General features: G+C 35.9%; 2 protein-coding genes across 8 annotated transcripts in view; one reads left to right on the plus strand and one right to left on the minus strand.

The window, feature by feature from the left end:
* Window positions 1-14,720, plus strand: part of LOC142348406 (uncharacterized) — a 31,408-nt gene extending 16,688 nt beyond the window's left edge. For 4 of the 6 annotated variants that reach the window (XM_075399756.1, XM_075399759.1, XM_075399761.1 and 1 more), the window contains one exon: window positions 13,713-14,720. In XM_075399756.1, coding sequence (XP_075255871.1) covers window positions 13,890-14,381 — 492 coding nt within the window. In that variant the 5' untranslated portion in view covers window positions 13,713-13,889 and the 3' untranslated portion in view covers window positions 14,382-14,720. Of the gene's footprint in view, window positions 1-2,515; window positions 2,939-9,209; window positions 9,907-13,712 lie in introns of those variants that run through there. The other 2 variants (XM_075399760.1, XM_075399758.1) reach the window with 2 other exon arrangements.
* The window catches only part of LOC142347847 (uncharacterized), a 118,415-nt gene that overhangs the window by 84,067 nt on the left and 13,400 nt on the right, over window positions 1-20,948 (minus strand). The gene's annotated exons all lie outside the window — the stretch shown is intronic.

The raw sequence follows: 20,948 nt of genomic DNA on the forward strand, positions 1-20,948 counted from the left end.
AGTTTGTTTGAGCGAATTCAAACATGTCCGGATATTAAGTTTTTGCAAATAAATTTTGTGAACTATATTATCCGCTCTACCGTCGATTGCAGTTGCATTACTTAATACTCAATTAGTCCCAAACTAATTGTTCAGTTTTGCCGTTCAACAAATTTCTTTGCTCAGAATAAATAGTAAGTCAAAATTGAACAGCCAAAATTTTTGTTGAGTTTTTGTTTTTTATCTCGATATGTAATTCGATTTTAGGGTTTCCCGTTCTCACCAGTTGTAGCCCTACAACTTGGCTGTGACTATGCAAGATTTCAGCCTGCTCTTCAGTTAGCAGTTGTTAAACGTGGGGTTTTCAGAAATTCACATCCAATAATAGTTTTATTGAATAAGACTTTGTTCCTAATTGGCTTCAGTAATTCCAATCTTCTGACTTTGCTCGACTAAAGTGTAGCCAGTAAAAACATTGACTGCTTGTTTTGCACAAAGTTTCGGTTACTTGGAAATTTGGTTCCTCAGAAGGAAACAATTAAAAAATCAAAGTTAATTCTCTTTTCAACAAATAAAAGTTAGTTAAACTGCACAATCAGTAAGATGATTCACAGAAACATAACACCATAAAAAGTAAATTACCCAACGAACTCTTGATTCATTACGCACTCTATGTCAGCTTAGTATGACCACATTAGCGAGGTTCGACTGAACATTGGTTGGTTTTCAAGCTCTTTTTAAATGGCTAGTTACGTGGTTTTACATGTCAAAATTGCATCTCCGGGTGTTTGAAGATTAAGATGACGACAAAAAGTGAACTTCTATTCACTGCTTGACTTGGCCTTGAGTTGGTTTGCTTATTTTTAATGTTCAGCCTTTCTACGCCCACACACTCTCACACACACAAACACACACACACACAAACAATCGATTGCACAACATATACGTAGATACATGCATCTGCGAGCAGTAATCTGTTTGCTGATTTAGTTGCAGCCCGAATTCGACCTTGGTCTGTAAATCAAGCTACTCATTGTAAAATCCTTGCAACAGAAATTGTGAAAACAAATTTAAGAATTTCGAGTTAATTTAAATGAAGAGTTGACAAAAGCAAAAAGGGTACTCTAATTGTCTTTATTTCTCTTGAGAAGAAATAACTAAGAGTTACGGAAGCTAAAGATCATTTCAGACGAATTAAAAAGAAACAAAAACTGGTTTAATCAAAATACTAGCTTTATAAGTGGATACTGGACAGGAAAGGAAAAAAAGAGAGTTCAACAAAAAGTCTGATTCTTGTTTATTTAATGTCCTCTAAAAAACGTTTGCAGAAAAAAGTATATTTGGAAAAAATCTATATATCTTCTTTTATATTGAAAAAAATTCTTGGGTCCGAGATTTAAAAAAATAGATGTATTCAGTTTCAATCTATGAACACATCGAAAGTAAATGTATGAAATTTTGCCAGTCTCCGCCACTCTAATATTACGAAAAAACCAAGTGAGTACCGCAAAGTATTGTTAGCAAATAAAGGGAAGGGAGTTTTGCTACGAAATGAGAAACTGCGAGAAAAGATGCCAAAGTATGAAAAAATTAAATTTCGATTTTAATGCGAATCTCTTGTTGAATATTTTTATAGCAAATTATGAGATTAACGGGTCTTATCATAGTAATTTTGTTCTTTTTCTAAAATTATTGGTTCTTGAGTTATTTTTAGACGGCTCAATAAGTATGCTCTAAACTTGTCTGTGCGAGGAATCTCTGGAATTGTCGATTAGCTTTATGATCTGCTGTTTTTCTCGAATTGCAAATTTGATCAATTTATTTTCATTTTTCAATTCTAGGAAACAATTTCTCTATGGTTGGTGAATAAAATATAAACCAGGAGGACATGCAAGGTTTACCACTTTTAAGTAACCTCTGAGAGATTAAATTTTGTACACACAGTTATACGAAATTGACTTTGAATAAATTTGTTTTGTAATTTGTTGTTCACACTGTGAGCCGACTTTGTTTATTGGAAACAGACCCATAATTTATGATCTGGTAGTTGTGGGGTTGCCTTCTATAACTAATTATAACTTGCTGAGAAGATACTGGGGGATAATCTATCAGATCTTGAGGAAAGTCTGGCCACCGGCAGATATCTTAGCCTATCGTTTAACTCAGTAGAATTGCTGCTAACAATATAACTTCTCAAGAAGTCAACGGTTCTAAGTTGCTTCTTAACTGTGATGTAAAGCCATGGAGCTTCAACATAGTGCCATTTGGTGAAAACTCAACAAAACGATTTCGTCTTATCGTATGTTTTAAAAGATGTATTATTCTATTGTTCTCCTTCGATCACTATTCGATTGTTGAATACTGCTAGAAGTTTGAGAGAGAACAACCTAACGTAAATTGTGCGGGAATTTTGAGGAACAAGAAAAAACAGGAGAATGTGTTAAGCGTTGGCGATGCCCCAATGTTCGAGAACATAAAGCCAATGGTGTGATGGCGAGCACAATAGGCAAGAGATGATGGTCCGAACTTTTAAAGTGATCGTTTTCAGTTGGGGCGCCTACTTAGAACCCCTAAGAATACCGTTCCGATATGACGTCTGAATTTTGTTCATTATGAGATCATTTTGTTTGAGATAATTTGTTCATTACGGGCCAATCATAGTTTTGTCCCGTTCGCTCCATTATTTGAAGACTTCGGCTAATAAAGTGTCGGCTATGTTACCACTCTGACATCTGGCGCGATTTGCCGGAACCGGGTGTACTGTAATTCCTAGATTATGTCTGGACAGTTGGTTTTGGTTTTGAATTGTCTCACCCCAAAGCAGAGAAAAGACAGCCGCTCTTATAAGTTGTAAACAGTGTTATTTATTGAATAAACGATCAGTCAAGTCCGAAATTGTTCACTATCTGACGCCAGTAAAGGGAAGAAATCACGCGCGTCTAATGATTACGGACGCAAGGTTAGCCTTTAAGCTCTTTCTTACCACGGAATAATTACTCATACTAGACCTTGTATAATTTTTGTTTCTTAGAACAACCAATTAGTGTGCTCGTTTCTGTTATAAACAGCCCCTCAATTTCAGAAAGGAGGCTCCATAATGTTCCGACCCCGCTCATCCACATTTTTGACTTAATTGGCTACCAAATGATGAAGAGATAGAAAATTCTTTGAAACTTACATATCCTTCAATAAACCACTAATAGATTACAATAATACCAAGCTAAAGGGCCGATAAAACTTGTTGTTAATAGGACCACTAGAAAAGACAATAATAAAAATCAAATGACAAATATTAATTACGACCATAACTAGCTGTCTAAATTAAAAAAAATCATAACAAAATCAAAATCGCATCAGATAAAACCTGAGCAAAACAAATTAACCTATACTTCATTAGCAAAGATATGGAATCTGTCTTCAATGCAACTGGGTGACAGGTCGACAAAAAAGAGCATAAATGTGCGACGATCAAAAATATGTTCTATTTCTTGTTGTTAACTGAAATGATCAAAATGTTATTCACATCTTCATAGCAAGCAAGTGAGACCTTTCAACATCCAGTGTACGTCATGCGAATAGAAAAAGAAAGACAAATATAGGTAAGAATAGAAAGTTCAATTAAACTTTTCGCGAAAATGGCAGCGAAAATGTACAAATGTATAAAAATCTCAATCATTTCATGAAATCTCCTAATAACAGTAATATTAAAAGTCAGGAAACAACAGGTTGAAAATAAAACCGCTATAAAGATTAATTTGTAGCTCACTAGAAACGGGTTGTGAACTGTCTTTAAAGAGAGACGCTCAAAATATGTTAATGAAATTTTTTTCAAAAGTCATAACACATATACAATTTCAGCAGAAAAAGATGAATTAATTTGCAACACCTCAGGCAGCCAATTGAGCCTGTTAATAATGAGACTAAGTCACGAGACTACAAAATAACAACAGATAGAGGCGGAAGCAAAAACTTCACAATTTTACGACACCGCAGTGTTTAAAGCACTAGAATTATAAGATGTTATCTGCAAGAACAGTACGTTTTCACCTGTTTATCATCTGAACATCAACGAGTCTTCCTTATAAAAAGACTTTGTAGAAATGATAACATAGAGAAACCCAAAACTTATACTACAATATAGAAATCAAGAAATTTTTTTTAACGAAACTGAACGGTCAAAGCAGTCATTTAAAATTTATAACCAAGCAAGAAAAAAATGTTTTAATCAACAAAAAATAGTTGAGATTGAGTTACGTTGTGACAAAAATGAGAGCAAAAAAGACAGTTGAAAATTTATTTAAAGATCTTACTTGAGGGTCATTTTAACAAATAGCTATAAACTGAAATCTTTAAGTGGTTCATTTATACGTTCTAGAGAAGCAATTGACATCTGTAATTATCAGCTTTTTATCCTACAAAATAAAGAAAGACAGACATAGGCGAAATTAAAAGAAACTCAGTAAAGTGTGCGAGAGAACAAAAACATTTGAAATTGAACAAAAACTATTGAACAAAAAGATTTGAAATTTTCAGGTACGCTTTTTTAACGCTGTGCACTTTCACAAAAACGCTTTTCATTCAGTCGGAACTGCCAATAATGCGATAATTCGACGAGGAAACAAAATGAACTTAAAAAAGATGCAATTACCCTCAAAAATCAAACAGCACTTGAAAACTCGTATTATCAAAACAAAACACTAAAAGTCAGCTAAAAAACCGCTAGAGGCAATAATTTATAAATCACAGGATTAGGTTTCACCTATTTTTACTGAGACAAGGCCAGAAGTTGAGGGAAATAAGACAAATTAGGTGCAAAGTTTAAAAGTTCTCCGACATTTTCTTACAACAAATTAATTCAAAGTCAAATGAGACATTAGATAACAACTGAAACCATTGTCTAAGCTCATCTGCACCTCTTAAAAAGCATCTGGATTTTTGATTGGGCGCACTAAGTCATTAGACTACAGAAAGCATAACAAAAAAGGTTAAAAAAGTACATAAATTTTTACGAACTCAATCGGTCAGTCGGTCAGAGTCATAAAAACCATCAGCGTAACTCTGAAACAATATCACCTGGTTGTTGGTCTTAATTGTTGAAAGTAATATCTGTCATCAATTGATCCTTGATTTGAAGTTTTTCTCAGTAGTTTAAATAAAAACGATTAATGCCCCGTTAAAATCTAATTTTTTTTAACGTATGGATCCACGATGAGATCAAGTTCAGCCCATATAATATTTCACGGCCTAGAAGACACTCAATTGATCAAAAGTCTGCGAAGTAGAACAATTATAAATAATGTTTTTCAGAACATGAAAAATAAATATTGCATTTTGTCTAATTATTGTTTAAAATTGCAAAAAAAACTGGCAAAAGTATATTTTCAGAAGATTCTTTAAGCCAGATGGAGCGCAACTAGGTCTCTTTATGTGAGCTTAAAAAGAATATAACCGGAGTTTTATTGTGTATACTCCCCTTAAGTTTAAAAAAATTGGGCTAAAAAAACATATTTGGTCTCATTTTTTACGAAAAAAAGTCTGAATTTTGAAATTTTAGACTTAAATTCTAGTCAAAAATCCAGGATTGAACAGTTCTGCAACCCTCTTCTATCTCTAAAGATAAATTCATAAAACTTTTGTTATCAATTTTGACATATTTTAGCAAAATGTACAAACATTTGGTCATAAATTACAAATGTGAATAAAAACAACAGAATATCGTCTTCTTTTAACAAGACTTTAAACCTCGATAACTCTCTGTAAAAACAAAATTATAAAAAATATTTTGAATTCCATAATCTACGCTGAACGGGCTTTCTTATGATACCACTAACAACTCTGTACAATTATTATATCGATCGGCCAAAATTGACTGAACAAAAAAACCATTTGAGTATATAGTTCCTCCCCCACTAAAGTTGGTCGGAACAGTTAATATGCCTGATCTATTCTCTCCCTTTAACTTATCGGGTACATATATTTTCTATGCCCCAAGTCACACGTGCTTTTTTATTATAGTAAATTGCGTAATTTGCAAGCGGGGATCATAAAAACAGGGGGAATAACTTTTGGGAAAGAGATCCCGTGTACTAAAGTGCCGTGTACTCAATTCAGCTACTGCAAAAAAACTCATAGCTTTAACCTAATCCCTATATTTTTTTAAATGAAAAACTACTCTTTCCTGGGGTGATATTTAATTTCTACTTTCCTAGAATTTCCTTTCCGTTTCCTGATTTGGGCGGGTCTTGCCTTTCATATTCTTCTGCCGCCAATGTTATCGATTTAGCCCATATTTGTTAAGGCGGAACTTTGGACTATTCCTGCTTATTTCAAAATCATTTTTTACCGATTCATGGAAACTTTCCCCGAGACAAGGCAACAGATATAATTGAAAACAGTCCAAAAGCTAACTAAATTGATTGAATCGAAGATAAATCAATGCAGATTAGATTTTAAAGTTTCTCCTCAAGCGGCGGATAGATATTCATCACTAGTATTATTTATCATGGCTAAAGTCAACCGTTTCCCAAAATTGGAATCGGTATATGCTTAGTTTCTGCGTGTTTGCGAGTGTTTGCGTGCGAAAATGGACTACATTGCGCGTGTAAAGCGTCCATCTCGAAATCTCCTGAGCCACAAATACACTTATATTTTACCCTCATTTTACGCCTATTTTGTCAATTATTTTCATCTAAAAGGCCGATCAAGTTATATGCAAAGATGAATCAGAATTAGATTTAAAGGAGGCGTACTAAAATTGTAGAAAGTAAGAGGTTCACGCTGGGTTTTACGGGGAAAGAGAAACCATACGAAACAGAGATGTGATCGAAAAAGAAGCAAGTAAATATTGCGCTCTTGAGGTTAAACTGTTTTGTGTTATTTAGTTCTAAGGGAAGTTAGAGAATGCCACTGCCAAAAAATTGGAAGATCAAAAAACTTAGCTCCTACAAAAGTGGAATCGATATATGCTTAGTTTCTGCGTGTGTTGCGAGTGTTTGCGTAAGAAAATTGTCTACATTGCGCGTGTCAAGCATCCAGCTCGAAATCTTCTGAGCCACAAATACAATTATATTTTAATCTCATTTTATGCTTATATTGTCAATTATTTTCATCTAGTTCTCATCAAGGCCGATCAGGTTATATGCAAAGATGAATCAGAATTAGATTTAAAGGAACCGTATTAAGATTGTAGAAAGTAAGAGGTTCGCGCTGGGTTTTACGGGGAAAGATAACTTATATGAAGCAGGGATTGTGATCGAACAAGAGGCAAGAGAATATTGAGCTCTTGAGGTTAAACTGTTTTGTGTTATTATATCAAAGGGAAGTTATAGAATTCCACTGTCAATAAATTGGAAGATCAAAAAACTTAGCTCCTCAAAAATGGAATCGGTATATGCTTAGTTTCTGCGTGTGTTGCGAGTGTTTGCGTAAGAAAATTTTCTTCCTTGCGCGTGTCAAGCGTTCAGCTCGAAATCTCCTGAGCCACCACAACTACACTTATATTTTAATCTCATTTTATGCCTATTTTGTCAATTATTTTCATCTAGTTATCATCAAATGCCGATCAAGTTATATGCAAATATGAATCGGAATTAGATTTAAAGGAGCCGTACTAAATTTGTAGAAAGTAAGAGGTTCGCGCTGGGTTTTACGGGGAAAGAGAAATTATATGAAACAGAGATGCGATCGAAAAAGAGGCAAGAGAAATTTGAGCTCTTGAAGTTAAACTGCTTTGTGTTTATAGTTCAAAGCGAAGGAAGGGAATGTCACTATCACAAAATTAAAAGATCAAAAAGCTTAGCTCTTCAACAATTGGATTCGGTATATGCTTAGTTTGTGCATGTTTGCGAGTGTTTGCGTGTGAAAATGGTCTACTTTGCGCGTGTTAGGCGTCTATCTCGAAATCTCCTTGGCCTCAAATACACTTATGTTTTACTCATGAATCTATTTCGTCATTCATTTTTGTGTAGAACTCACCAAATGCCGATCAGGTTATACGCAAAGATTGATCAGAATTAGATTTACAGGAGCCGAACTAAAATTGTAGAATGCAATAGGCTCGCGCTGGGTGTTACGGGGACAGAAATTTTATGAAACAGAGAAGTGATCAAAAAGATGCAAGAAAATATTGAACCCCTGAGGTTAAACTGCTTTGTGTTATTTAGTTCAAAGTTCAGGAAAAGAATGTCACTGCCAAAAAATTGGAGGATCAAAAAACTTAGCTCTTCAAATATTGGAATCGGTATATGCTTAGATTGTGCGTGTTTGCGAGTGTTTGCGTCTGAAAATGATCTACTTCAAAAATTTGAATGAATTCTAAAAAAATGATTTTTTCACTTTTTCTGTTCAAAGAAAATTACTTCAGAAATCATTTGAATGAAAATTAGACAAGGTGGTTCAGTAATGTGCGTTCGCACATAATGTTCCCACTAATTTTAAGGAGCAGAGAAGAAAAAAATGAACCCGGGTCGCCATTTCTAAGTAGTAAAACAAGAAGCATATATGATGCCACACATATCATAACGTATTTCTCTGAACGATCATTGGCGACTTCAAAGGAGTCAAATATGATTCCTGTCTGATGAGTGAGAAATCATATATGATCTTTGTATGATAACCAAGAAATCATATAAATCATGTAAGGCCTCTTGTATGATTAGTTAGACTTTTTTAGTATTCACATATATGAACTAGTGTGAATACTAAAAATTTTCTATGACGAGCAACCTGGAAGGTTTTCAAAAGATACGCTTGGTCCAAAGTTTTAAGACCAGCTGGTGCAATGGTGTAGCACCCTATGCCTGCAAGATAAGATAGACCGTCTGGAACCCGCTATTTGTCCATTTTCACAGTTACCGCGCTTTTTTTATGCTCCTCGGTTATTACCTAGTTTGAGGTGCCAGACACAAGTGACTTTTAACCAGACCCTATATGGGTCGCACACTGATCTCATCACAGACCAATGTCTGTGGACAGTGTCTGATCAGAGGTGTCTTGGGTCCCGCACCTCAACCTGGGTTTTCACTCTGACAAACAGTTTTGCAAGCTATTGATAATTATTTTTCAAAAACATAACTTCATGCCTATGTTACAAAGCTTGCGGTGCCAAATTTTGCTATAGCAGCGTAAAATTAGCAGGAAAATAGCATAATCTACGACAATGACCATAATGGCTGGAAATTCCTCTATTGAGCTTCTCTTCAAATGAAGAACGGTTGGGTGGGTGGGTGGGACTAACACTTGTGCCTTTAAATCCTAACTAGCGTGAACGCAAACAGAGAAATCTGTTTACTCTTATGGTCCTTCACAATCAATTTGAACAACTCTTGTAAACATTCACACTTGGCTGTAATTAAAACGGCACAAGTCTAACTAGGTAAGAGACTCGAGTTTCAAGCATTTTGGACCCAATTTGAAGTCCTAAAACGGCAAACAGTTTATTAACCCAGCAATGTTAATGGGTTAATTCAAGCGGATCGCCTTTATTGTTTTTAAGACGGACGGATCCGTTTGATAGCAGGACCATTCTCACGAGGCTAGTTCAGTTTACATAGCGTGTGTTGAATCAACACAACTTTACGTGGATTTTGTTATGTCTGGCTGTTATAATTTTACTGGCGCCATAAACTGTGTTAGCTCACTAAGATCTGTGAATAGATATGGGTAGATAATTTTGTGTTTTTGCAAACAATTGCAATAATCCTACGTCTTTTCGAGTCAGATATATCTATTAAAAATTATACTTTGTTTTGTGGAAATCAAATTGAGCGCGTCTTTTTTATGACCTCCTGGCGATCGCTCGTTGTTGTGCGCTTTATCTCATATATTCTATCATTGTTTTTAACCACTTACAGAAAAGAATATCACTGAGATTGTATAATTTGATCTTATTTCGCAGGAAAATATCGGTCGACAACAAATATAAACCAGGTAAGAAAACCTCACCATGTTGCAAATTTATTGATAATTTTTTTTTCAAAATTTGAGTTTTTTCTCTCAAGGAGGGATGATAAACTAATGATACACCGACTTCAAGTGAGTTTGCCTGAACTTGAACTCAACACTAGAAATGATAACTTTTCACCATTACTCACTTGCGATAAACTTAGCAGTTTTTTCTTCTATTTTTCTGATGGGATGTTGCATTTCTAGGTGAAAAGGAAAAGTTTCTATACTTTCATCAGAAAGGTTCTTAAAGATGAGAGTTGTAGAAAGGCAAACGTTTCTCAAAAAAACTATAGCTCATAGACCAAAACTTCTATCACTTACCTTCCATTCTTTGCTGCATCAAAAATTTAATGTGAATGGAGAATAATCTGCTTAAAAATGAACTTTTCAAAAGGTACGCATTGTATTTTCAAAAGGTATGAAGACGAATGAGTTTGCTCACACGTAAATTTTTTGAGAAAAATGTTTATTGGCAAATTTCCGTGCATTTTTAAAATCGAGTTTTACATTCCAAAACACTTTAGAAAACTATTTAGTTTGACATAAGGGGCCCTCTAAGTGTTGCTCAAAAACTGAGAAATGTGATAACTTCACTGGAGTTTCTCCTATAAAATTAAACAAACGAACAGTGGAGGCCAATTGGAGAAGTAGAGCTAGAGTAGCATGACAAGCAGAATTCATTGTTATGTTCTGTCAAATCCCAATCGATTTGTTCACTTTTGTCAACACACATATTTAGTAACTATTATTGATACATGAAGTGGAAACCGAACTCAAACTCGAACAAACTCATGGTCATTAAAACTGTATTGTGACATGCTATCAAATTGAAGCAGATTTTTTACGATTGACCTGCAAATCACTGTCTTTGATACCGAATAGCTGTTTCAACTTCTATATGGTTGAAAAGATTTTTATGACACCAAACTTACATTGGGAAATGGTGTCACCAAAAAATTGTTCACATTTTGTGGACACTCTCATTGATAGCCCGTCAAAAATGCTATTTTGACATGTAAATCCACTAAACTAGCAACTTACTTGAGTCATGGAGACTGCCAAAAATCAATTGGAACACGCTAAGTTTGTCTTATTAATTAACATAAAGCGCGTAATTAACCAGAAACTTGAACGGTAAATTACATGTTACTCTGTCTCGTTTGATAGTGATTGCACAGCCGTTTGATAGTGACTGTCTTGTCAGAAAAAGAAGTAACTATGATATCCTCAAAATTTTATTGTTGAACAAAATACTTAAGTAAGAGAAACTTTGCAAAAAGATCAGTCATTTTAATTACTGATTTCAACGAAGCTCAGCCTAATTTGGTTAGTTGTCTTATTGAAGCCGATTAAGAAACAAAAGAAAACTTGTTGACTAAAAATTAATAAATATTGCAACGTGAGATTTTTATAAAGCGCCCTTTGTTACACTTGTTCTCAGCACAAGCCTGAAACTTTACATGAAGTTTAGCCAAGTTACTGTTACTGGGCTACAACTGCTGGGACAGATTTTCTGATTTTGGTTTAGTTTTAGAGCTATGAGCAGAAACTCATACAAATTGTGATTCTGGCTACTTGTTTTTTTTTGGAGTTCTGAGGGTAACAAGTGGATTAGAACAGCAAAACTGAATTTTTAGTTGGGACTAGTTAAGTTTGAAGTAATGCAACGGTAATCAACAGTGTAGTGGTTAATAAGTATCACAAGAGTTAACTGCATAAACGTTGTAACCGAATAGATTTTAAACCGGTTAAATAAACTTCCCGGGTTGTCGCACATACTAATCTATAATTTCCTGTCGCTCATCATTTTTTCTATAATTTCAAGTTTCTAAGCTATAATACCCGGGACCAAGAGTTTTGCGAAAACTATAAAGCATAAGCGATACCTATCATTGACAAGGAAAAATCACCATAATTTTCCTATATAATTTTGCGCTGAAATTAGCGTAGATCTTACAAGAATTTCAACGCTTAGAGCTCTGTTTCTGAGACTCGAATTGCTCACCTTTGCAAGCTTTTTGTTTCTTCCATCACTGTTCCAACCATTTTTATTTCTCTGAAGAACTAGATTCTGTAAAAGCAATTTGGAATCAACGCTATATCCAAGTCAAGATCAAGGCCAAATTAAACCCAAAATTAGTTCGGGTTAACGCTAAATTCAAAAAAATTTAGAGCAAGATCTACGCTAACTTCAACGCAAAATCAGAATAGCTGTACGCTAAACTCAACGCAAAATTATTTAAGACCTACTCTAAAATGAACGCCAAAATATGTGAGATCTACGCTTAGTGCGAATTTCTACGCAAGGTTGTGGAATATCTGCGTTGAATTCAACGCAAATTATGCAGGCTCAATGCTAAATGCAACAAAATATTAAGTAAGGTCTATGCTAAGCTCAATGCAAAATTATGCAAGATCTACGCTAAATTCAACGCAAAATTAAGTAAGATCGACGATAAATTCAACAGAATTTTATGTAAGATCTATGTTAAACTGAGCGCAAAAAATAATACAAGATCTACGCTAAATTCAGCACAAAATTAAGTAACATCAACGCTAAATTCAACAAAATATAATGTAAGATCTATGCTAAACTCAGCACAAAATTATCCAGGAGCTACGCTAAATTCAACATGAAATTAAGTAAGATCGACGATAAATTCAACAGAATTTTATTGAAGATCCATCCTAAATTCAAAACTCTGTAATATCAACGCAAAATTAAACGCTAAAAATATGTGAGATCTACGTTTAGAAACCCAAATTTATGTAAGATCAAATCGGAATTTGACGGAAAGTTGTGTAAAATCTGCGTTGAATTCAACGCAAAATTATGTAAGATCAACGCTTAAATTCAACGCAAAATTATGTAAGATCTACGCCCAGCTGTAGTTATTTCATAAATTCAACGCATTCACCGCCAATCTTACATAATTTTTCGGTTTTATGGTTGACACATCGGCCTGGGTACGTTCCATGATTGATAATTTTGACACAATACCAAAAACACTTGAAAAAGAAACTATTCTAATGCGCTTCTATTTTCGCGTCTTCTATGTTCTGGTGCGTTTGGTATTTTGTTGTACCGGAAAGTAAATAACAATTTTGAAAATTGGCAAAAAATCATCTGCCTTTTTATGAAATTGTCCGTGACATATAATAAACTATGATCAAAATAATTCTTAATACGGATTCAACTATCAATGCACAATTCTGAGGTTTGAGCCTTTTATAGTTCCGAAGTTCAGCTTAGTGAAAAATGGTCTCTGTGGAAAGAATTACGTTCTATAAATTTTCCTACTTGAAAATGACCTGACTACACTTGAAAAGGAATAGACTAGACTGGTTAAAAGAATTTGCCTGGACTTTAACTGGCGTCATCAACCGTTGTAACTTTAGCCCCCTTCTGGGTGTCCAGTCTTTATCATCAAATGGACGGCTCAATTATGTCTACCACTTATGAACTACCAGTTAGATTTTTTGCGCCAAATCCTTTCTGTAATCTGATAGATATGTTTTACTCTTATATTAACTTTTATCTGGAAATTTTTGTGAAATTGCTTACTGCCGAAGAATGATCAAAATTGGAAAAGTGTTTTCAAATAACAACTATTTCATGGATATACTTTTTGCCACTTGAAATTAACCGAAAATTTGTTAGTAATTATTCCAAGGTATTTTCACCAACATAAACGTTTATCAGTCAGTTTGAATTTCGGTCAATTTATGTGGTTCACGTTATAAGCCTCAATTTATTTCAAAACTAAATTCATCATTGTTGCATTTAGGTTTGCTTCACCCTTTTACCGGGGCTTCAATTCTACAATGCTGGTAATGTTCTTCCTATAGTCACGCAGATGCAAAACTATCCAAAAACTCCAAATCAATTCTTTTCAACTGAATAAGCGAAAAGGCCACCTACATACAACAACTACCAAAATTGATGATTATTGCTTGTAATTCAGATGATCTGTTCCGATGATAAAACTGCGACTATAACAGCAAGTTGGTTGTCTATTTTCACCTTTGACTTCTCAAAATCCTTCACAATGTTCGAATACATTAAAGATGTCATAATCGTCAAGTGTTTGATCGAACTTACATTCTTAATTCTCTATCTCACCATTTCCTATTTCCTCGACCGAGGCACTACTAAAATTCCACGAGACAGTTGCTTGTATTCGGACGACGAGTATTACGCAATGCCGAGTCCAGGATCAGAACCGAACTATATCAACTACAACGCCGAAGTTTACGAGTTGAGAAGGTCAAATAACGAGACGAGTTCGTCAATTCGTTTGTGTTCTCGAAGTCCGTTCCGCTCAGCTGTGAATAACAGTTCGCAGCCGGTATTTTCCCAGAATTACAGGAACAATTATGGAACTGAGAGTTTGCTACAGAGGTACCCGTCAGCATTTTCCGACGCTCTCAGATCTGATGAGAATTCGGATAGTTGATAAATCTTGAGAGCGTAAACAAACTTTCAAAATAGGACTTTTCTGTTTCCCTAAGTTTCCCTGTTGCCCCCAAATTAGGAGACAAAAATTAGTGTATTTCACAGACTCAAAATGAGGTGGTATATCGTGTTTTAATCTTGATTTCAGGGATATTCCTCATGAGATTATGTAATCAGGAAACAGAATTCGATCAGGTTGCATCATTAAAAGAAACACAATGCCCTGGTCATTTCCATGTACATGCATATATATTATTTGAGCGAGGTAGTTTGTAAATTTTTAACAGGATTTTCATGTTACTGTTGATATTTTTCAAAATTATCTGGTTTTTCTGTTTTATTTGAGGCGTGCCAGTGAAACGAAACTTGACACTTGTTGATATGACATGCATGATGATGGCCATAACGTGAAACATCTTGCCCAGAACTTGAAATACCAACAATTCATGGTGAATCTTGATAAGATCTTGTTAAGATAATATCAAGATAATCCACGAAAATTTCTGGGCAGCTCTTAGAAAAATCTTGACAAATCTTGATCACACTGTTTGTCTACAGGTTCGTCCATAACTTGATGTCTACTTTTCATCTAGTATGGGAAGATGTTGGCAAGTTTTACCATGTTTTATTATGTTATTTATCAAGGTTATCAGGTTTCGTTTCACTGGGGTACGCCAATCAGGAGACTCAGCCAAGTTAAAATCAATATTTTTGTTGCTGAATGCTCTTTCGAGAAAAGAGTGTTCTGCATTCGTAGAGAACCGAATAAAATGTAGGGCGAAATTGTGCATATATTAATTCAGCATAGAGCAAACTAACAACTATTTTACTTTGGCGGCGCTTTAAAGCAAACCATTTTTTAAGTAGAGCGTGTATTTCGAGTCGTTAAAGTACACTTTGACTTAGTATAAACGAATCAAATCAGTAAAAATTACGTGACTTTCCTTGAAATATTCTAGCGGTCACTGAATGAATATTATCACAGGGTTTTTATCGCCACCGAGAAGTTATCAAACTCCGAGGCGAAGCCGACGTGTTATGATAACTTCGAGGGCGATAACAACCGTGTGATAATTTTTTTTAATCAACACCTGCTGCGATCATTTCAAAATTGAACAAAGCTTCATTGGTTTCTCATTTTTATTTTTGAGGACAATTACGCTTTCAAAGGTAAGTGATATTTCTTTGGATCTGTTATTCGTTTTAACCAAGCACCCCACACCCCCCCTCCCCTCTCCCACACACATACACACACACCCAACCACACACACACACATGCACACACACACGCACAAACACACACACACGCGCACACACACACAAACACACACACGCACACACAAACAAACACACACAGAGAGACACACACGCACGCTCACGCACGCACACACGTACAGATGCACACATGAACCTAAGTACACACACAAGCACGCACACACACACGCACACTTACACACACAAACACACACACTTACAAACACAGAGACACACGCGCACGTCCACGCACGCACACACGTACACACACACACACACACACACACACACACACACACACACACACACACACACAGACATACACACGCACAACCACACACACTAACACACACACACAAACACACACTCAGAGACACACACGCACGCTCACGCACTCACACACGTACGTACGAACGCACCCACCCACACACACGCACACACACACACACACACAAACTCACACACACGCACGCACGCACACACACAATCACGCACACACACACCCAAACACATACACGCACACAAACACACACCACGTACACCACGCACATACCACACAAACTCCAAACACGCACAACACACACACCACACACACACACACACCAGACATACGCCACCCACGCCACACACATACACAACACGCACCACATAGACCACACACGTTATTTTAGACTACAAGTTTATCAAACTGTTTCCATCATTTTTTTGGCGGCGCTTTAAAGCAAATCATTTTTTAAGTAGAGCGTGTATTTCAAGTCGTTAAAGTACACTTTGACTTAGTATAAACGAATCAACTCAGTATAAATTACGTGATTTTCCTTGAAATATTCTAGCGATCACTGAATGAATATTATCACACGGTTTTTATCGCCACCGAGAAGTTATCAAACTCCGAGGAGAAGCCGAGGTGTTATGATAACTTCGAGGGCGATAACAACCGTGTGATAATTTTTTTAATCAACACCTGCTTCGATCATTTCAAAATTGAACAAAGCTTCATTGGTTTCTCATTTTTATTTTTGTGGACAATTACGCTTTCAAAGGTAAGTGATATTTCTTTGGATCTGTTATTCGTTTTAACCAAGCACCCCACACCCCCCTCCCCTCTCCCACACACGTACACACACACCCACCCGCACACACACGCACACGCACACACACACGAGCACACACGCGCACACACACACACACAAACACACACACGCACACACAAACAAACACACACAGAGAGACACACACACACCCTCACGCACGCACACACGTACACATGCACACATGCACCTAAGTACACACACAAGCACGCACACACACACAGGCACACTTACACACACAAACACACACACTTACAAACACAGAGACACACGCGCACGTCCACGCACGCACACACGTACACACGCACACACACACACACACACACACACACACACACACAGACAGACATACACACGCACAACCACACACACTAACACACACACAAACACACACTCAGAGACACACATGCACGCTCACGCACTCACACACGTACGCACGCACCCACACACACACACACACACAAACTCACACACACGCACGCACACACACACAAGCACGCACACACACCCAAACACATACACGCACACACACACAATTACACACCACAGATAACACACCACACACTCACACACCACACTCACACACACCACACACACACACACACCACACACACACCACACAGACACACCCACTTACACACACCACGCACACCACACACACCACACAAACACCACACACACACAACACACACACACACCACACACACACACACACACCACGTACACCACGCACACACCACACAAACAACACACACGCACAACACACACCACACACACACACCAGAAATACGCCACCCACACCACACACATACACAACACGCACCACATACACCACACACGTTTTTTTTCAGACTACAAGTTTATCAAACTGTTTCCATCATTAGACTACGAGTTTCTCACACTCTTTTCTCGCCACTGTTTACTTAGTAACAGTGGCGAGAAAAGAGTGCGAGAAACTCGTAGTCTAATGCTGAAGTGTCTTTCCAGTGTCGATCGGGCATTAAACTTTATTACACTGGCAGTTTATTTAACTGCTGTTATCGCAACAGGTGTTGATTAAAAAATAGCGCTTATCAAAAACCGTGTAGTGGTTTGAGAAATTGAACTATAAATTCGACGTTATTTTTCGTCGTTTCTTGCAGAGTCACAATAAAGTGCTTAAATGACCCAACTTGTAAGAAAATGTAAAAATTATACAGCCATAATGATCATTGTGTAAAACTTTTTACATTTCGGCCAACATAAAATAATGTTGTTATGCCTTATGTCGCTGCAGATCTTTGAGAATTTAAAACATACACGTGCGTGTTTTAATAAATGTGTGACGAAACCTACACAATCATTAATGCCAGCAGTTTACTTGATCGACTGAAGTATTGAAAGGTTTACTAAGTTGAGCGCGTTTTGTGGCTGCTGATTTACAAAATACAAACTTTCGACAGCTAAACAAGGCGGAGATAAAATCAGAACTGAAGCATTGAGGGAAAAAATAACAAAATGTTTAGTAACACAAATGGCCAATGCTTTAATTTTTGTCAATTTTATATTGTGAATCGTCGAAGACACTACAGTTGAGGTATCTTTAGCTATTTTTAATCTCGCGTGGGCATCTAGTTTTGACAATCATTTTGTGTACATAGTTGAACTCGTTCAGTCAAACGGTTTCGAAGAAGCCTTTAAATGCTTGTTGAAGTTTTGTATGCTATCAAAAGTCTGTCTAGATATTAACAATATCTTAAAAGTTCTTATGTATCTAAATTTCACCTTGCCAGGTACACGACAAGATCTTGGCAAGATCAACCGTTTTTTCATCCTAATAAAGTTTTCTTCAGCGCTAGTACATACAATTTGTAATCTAAAACACACATCTAAGAAGCAAGCGTCCTAGCTTTATGAGATTGCGTAGGACTGAATTGCAAAAATGTGAATTTTTATCATAAAGTTTGATTGCAAAAAAGTTTGTATTAACAGTTTAAGTTTTCAATAACTTTCATGTCAAACGAAATGACAGAAAAAGTCAACCAGAAAATCTGGAGTCACCTTGAGCAGAATCTGCAGCAGCAACTGATCTTCTCCTAAAAGGGTAGTAGCTTTACCAACATTTTGAATTAGGCAATTCTTTGCTCTTACTGAAACACAAAGATTCTCTGAATTTTCGAAGACGTTGCCCGCGCTAGTGATATTTTCAATACAGAATTATTACTTATTTGAATCTTCCAGCTTCAACTTTAAAAGGCTTATAAGATCATTTCAAACTGGTTTGCATCGTTCAATTTGCTTTTAAAGGACAATCTTTCCACATTTTATCCGTTGTCATTTTTTATGTTAACTTTTTTCCAGCATAAACAAACTAGCAAACATATACAAACACAAATATATATATATATATATATATATATATATATATATATAAATATATATATATATATATATATATATATATATATATATATCAGCATACATTCTTACGTACATACATACACACAAACAAAAATACATACATACAAACATGCATAAATACATACATACATACATACATACATACATACATACATACATACATACATACATACATACATACATACATAAATACGTACATACATCTATACAAACATATATAAATACACACATGCATACATACTTAAAAGCCTACATGCATACATAAATATATACATACACACATACATACATACATACATACACACATACATAAATACATACATTCATACATAAATAAATACTAGCATATAAATATAAATATTATTTATCTCCATATATATATATATATATATATATATAATATATATATATATATATCTATATATATATATATATATATATATATATATATATATATATATATATATATAGATATATATATATATATATATATATATATATATATATATATATATATATATATATATATATATATATATATATATAACGATCAACGATCATTGTTATCAGTTCAACCCATGCAATCAATCATGCAATCAAAATAGTTTCCTTTTTGGAAAATTGTTTGAGGTAAAACTTCCTGTTCTGAACAATCACATTTCACCCTCCACTGAGGTACAACTAGTATGATAATTAATTAAATTTGGGCTTCCCGCTCATTGGGTGAGTCCAAAACTTATCACTATAGATTGTCCCCGCTCATGGATGACACACTATTCAATGCCGACTCGCCTCTTAACTTCTGCAACAAGGATTCAAAGGTCTGCTCCCGTTTCATATGTGTCTATAATCTCGCATCCCTTGCAGGGAGCATGATTGCAGGCCCCCGAATTGCTGTAACAGAGACTGATTGAGATAACCTACTGAAGGCTACCGACAACCCCGCCGGCTGCAAATTTCTGTTATCAGCCAGAGTAGCGATTCATTTGAGGGTCTTACGAACTGTCTCTGAAAATCTTCCAAACGTTTCGAAAGCCAAAGGAATGAAATGAATTCCGTTTTCACTACAATTTTGGGCGTACTGTTCGTACTTCCTGTCCTCAGCAGCTGACAGAGCGAAACCACTCTTCTCCGACGCATTTATAATGAGCCTTGACTGCAAGGGAGAAGTGACGGTAACGTCTAAAGCTGCTGGTAGACCAATATTCCATACAGGTAAGAAGATATCGCCCAGTCTGGAGTTATTGTTGGGTAGTAAACTTTTCTGTTCAGAAACGGGTGACAAAAGAGCTCCCGCGCAAGCTGATATAATTTTGTCTCGTATACAATCATGACGAGAGATCATATCACCGCGACCATGGCATGACACCGCATGGTGGCCCATTACATCTAGAGTCCCAGATTTACAAAAAGGACATTTTCTCTCGTTCTCGTACAATTTTACACCCAGACGATATTTGAGAGCAACACGGAACTCATTCGAAGATAGTTGTAGTCCCAGAGCTGGAATGGGGGCTGCGGATAACCAGGCACCAGACTGCGGTAGAGAAAGAGATTGTAAGCGAGCTTTTTATCTTATGGAACTTTGTTTTCCTAACAAGTTGTCAAAGGCTGAGTTATCAAGTTCCTCCTGAATTTTTCTTTGAGAAGGATATGTCCTCGCAATTTCGCCCAATTCTTCAACTGCTTTAACAAATGAGATGTCTTCAGTTGGATTATGGCCTGTTAATTTTTCTACAAGAACAGAGGATTGAAAAACAGATCCGACGTATGCAGCCTGATTTTGATCTGCTGATCGTCTTATTCCTACACCGGTTTTTTTG

This window comes from Convolutriloba macropyga, chromosome 10 (assembly GCF_964194025.1).
Source record: "Convolutriloba macropyga chromosome 10, txConMacr16.3, whole genome shotgun sequence".
Taxonomy (NCBI): Eukaryota; Metazoa; Xenacoelomorpha; order Acoela; family Convolutidae; genus Convolutriloba; species Convolutriloba macropyga.